Consider the following 3,562-nt stretch of genomic DNA (forward strand, 5'->3'; position numbering starts at 1 on the left):
TGAACTAAAATGGAAGAAAGAGAGGCGTAACCAATTTACTTATATATTCACATAAGGATTATGAGTAAAGAGAGCATAAAAGAAGCAGGGGGAGGAAAGAGAAAGGAAAGAGGAAGGAAATAATAAAAATGTTTCTTAGTATATCTTATAGAAAACAGAACCAACAAAAGGTAAATCTATATTTAAACTAAATTCTGAAGTCCACTGAGGTGGCATCTAGCTTGAGGGGGGTTGAATCCCTTAGGATGACAAGCACTGCATTCAGTCTTGGCTTTCTTCTTCCTCAGATGTATCTGAGGTGCTGGAAGACTCAAGTAAGTCTGCACTCATGCCCTGAAGGCCAGGACCTCCCCAGTGCTGGTAATGATTTCTCCGTGTAAGGTGACTTGTGAGGAACCAAAGCATGTGACTGTCAAACATGTCAGGATCGTACAAGTTATCTATATCTCTTTTCTGCTTGTTCTGCTTAAGCACATTCTTTAACCCAGTAAGCTCAGTGGAGGCTGTAGCTGTGGGTGCCCAGATCTTGGCATCGTGGTCCAGGCCACAAGTTGCCATCACAGGTAGGTGAGGATGGGCTTCAAGATAATTGACTGTACCTCCCTTGTCTCCCACCATGAACTGAATGATCTGGCAAGATGCTTTCTCCCAGAGAAAGATGTGCCCACAATCACTACCACTCATCACAAACTCACTTCTGGGGCCATAGAAATTGACACCTTTCACTGTGGCATCATTTCTGTGGCCCTTGTATCTCTTAACATAGTGAGCTCCATCACTGTCAGAGGACTTGAAGAGGTAAATATCTTCATCACTGTAGCTGGCTAGGAGCTCTGTGCCATCATGGTTGTACACAAGACTGGTGATACTTGTTTTGAAATCACAGGTGAGCATGTGATGAGGAACAAATTTCTTAAGTACTCCATTGTTCTCATTCTCATCAATTTTTCTTTGGTCATAAATCCTTACAAACTGATCTCGTCCACCCACTGCAAACTGGTAGGTATTGCTGGGATTCACAGAGATTGAATATAGTCCCACTTTCTTCTCCTTCTCTTTTGTTACCACCACTTTTGAAGCTGGCTGCCCTTGTCTGAGATCAATGGTATAAACAATGGCATCTTCACCTGAACTTAAGAACTTAAAAGGGGAGTCTGGCTCCAGGGCCAACTTGTGAGAAGCTCCCTTATGTTTGGCCACACACTTACTGTTCTTCCCACATGTTGGAGCAGATAGTTCTGCCACCCGTACCTGGCCATCACGGGAACACGTAGCGAGGATGGAATCACCACAATTAGGAAGGAACTTAGCCTGGAAGACATTATTTTTGTGGCCACTCTTAAAGTCCAGTACTGGCCGCTTCCCTATCCAATCCCACACGATCACCCGTAGGTCATCACTACCAGTAGCCAACCAGGTGCCACGCTGATTAAAATGCACAGTGTTCACACAACCTAAATGGCCCTCAAGGCCATATTGGAAGCTGAAACGCCGCACAAAGATTCTTGACCCACAGGCCTCATATATAAAACGAGCACTGGAACCCAGCTGCCGCTCCCTGAGTGCTGTAAGGACTTGCCAGCGAGGTCGCGGGAGGGGAGAGGTCTCTGAGGTCATCCACTGCTCCAGGGCCTGATCCTCATCCTCACAGCTGTTCTCCCAGTACTGTGCACAGACCTGAAGCTGTTGTCGTCCTTCATCTTCCTCCTCGGTCTCCTCCTCTTCCTCTAGGGGGTGATGGTACAGGCTTTCCTCACTGCTGAGGAAATGGTGAAAGTCCTCCTCAGTGTGAAAATCGACGGTGTTGCTTGAACTTTCTGGGTCTGCTCCTTCACCTTCTGTGCGGACATGGGTAGGGACATCGCCATCTCCAGTCAGTTCCGCCATCAATTTTGGGGCCTCTTTTTCGACCTCTGAACAGGCATCTCTCCCCGCCTCTGAGCCAGACATCTCCTCAGAGACGCCAAACGGGCTTCTGTTTTCTAAGTTTGGTGAGGCAGTTGGGCGGCTCTTGGGATCAGACATTTTGAAGGATGTTTCTAGTGGTTGGCTGGAATGAGGAAAAGCGGACTGCTAGGGCTTACAGGAAGGAGGCAGGCAACCCTAAACAGAACGGATAGGATAGCGTAGCGGCAACAAAATTCCAACTGCTAGGCTGAAGGAAAACCGGAAATATCTGCCTGAGGCAGTTACAGGATGGTGGCCGATGAAGTTCAGAAGGCTTCATACCTTATAATCTCTCGCGATATCTTCAGATGACTGTTTTCTTCCAGGCCCGCAAGGTCGTAGCCGGCAACCTGTTATTTCTACTCAGCTGCAGAACTATCAGCAAAAGTGATCTTCCTTAAGCAAAAATGTTTGCCTGAGCCTGTCATCGCTTGGGTTTGAAGATCATGTGCTGTGTGAAATGAAGATAAAGGGAAAGACTGTGAAAGGTTAGCTAAATGCCCCCATGGCTAGTGACTTCCTTATGTAAAAGAAATATGAGGCCGGAGGATCTCAAGTTCAAAGCTGGCCTCCGCAATTTATCAAGATCCTGGTTCAAAATGAAGATAAGAAGAGCTGGGGGTCATACCTCAGTGGTTGGTCGCCCTTAGATTCAATCCCTGATACCAAAGAGGAAGGGGGATATTTTAAACAATTCAAAAATTCAAATAGCAACTGCCAGAATTGATATATGGCTATCAAATAAAATACAGGATGCCCAGTTAATTGCATTTCAGGTAAATAATAAATACTTTTCTTCTAGTATCAGTAGATGTGAAATATCACATTAGACATACTTCCTCTAAAATTTTATTCATTATTTATCTGAAATTGAAATTAAACTTGGTGCCCAGCATTTTTTATTAAATCTGACAGTTTCCCTTTGTGAGAAATTTACTCCCTCACTGTAATCAAGGCTGAAATAAGCTGGTCTCTCTCTCTCTCTCTCTCTCTCTCTCTCTATATATATATATATATATATATATATATATATATATATATATATATATATACACACACACACATACCCAGGCACACACACAATACCTTTATTTTTTTGATTTATTTTTATGTGATGCTGAGAGTTGAACCCAGTACTTCACATGTGCCAGGCAATTGCTCTACCACTGAGCCACAACCGCAGCCCTCAGCTAGTCAATTTAAAGTGGACATTGAAATGAATGACTATTTTAACAATTTAAGATAGAAGTATGCCCTTTTTTCTTTTTTGATCAGAGACTCCATATATTTATTTTGAGTTAAACCAATCAAAGATAATTAGGGAATGCCAACTTAATTTTATGAAAAAAAATTCTGTGATGTTATAGAGCTACCTAAATATGAGCTGTATCTCTTAAAATATCTTAGAGGCTTCTTTGGGGCCCTTTAGGAAAACAGCTTTGTGGAGGCAGCTAATTGGCATTGCTGCATTGACTTCAGAGCTTCTCTGAATTATCTAATGTGATGTGAGTACATTTTCTAAGGCCTACAGTAAACTGCTGAGTAAGAATGCCAGAATGAGGAAAATAAAGTTTTCCTTAAAGTAATTGCAAGACAAATGCAAAATTGATTAAAT

At 43.0% G+C, this 3,562-nt stretch overlaps 1 protein-coding gene across 1 annotated transcript; it reads right to left on the reverse strand.

Annotated features, from left to right (window-relative positions):
• Positions 1-261: 261 nt before the first annotated feature.
• Positions 262-1,950, reverse strand: LOC113176207 (DDB1- and CUL4-associated factor 8-like). Its single transcript, XM_077794026.1, has one exon. It carries the CDS (start codon positions 1,948-1,950, stop codon positions 262-264), a length of 1,689 nt encoding a protein of 562 aa, XP_077650152.1.
• Between the last annotated feature and the right edge of the window lie 1,612 nt (positions 1,951-3,562).

This window comes from Urocitellus parryii, chromosome X, assembly GCF_045843805.1.
Source record: "Urocitellus parryii isolate mUroPar1 chromosome X, mUroPar1.hap1, whole genome shotgun sequence".
NCBI lineage: Eukaryota > Metazoa > Chordata > Mammalia > Rodentia > Sciuridae > Urocitellus > Urocitellus parryii.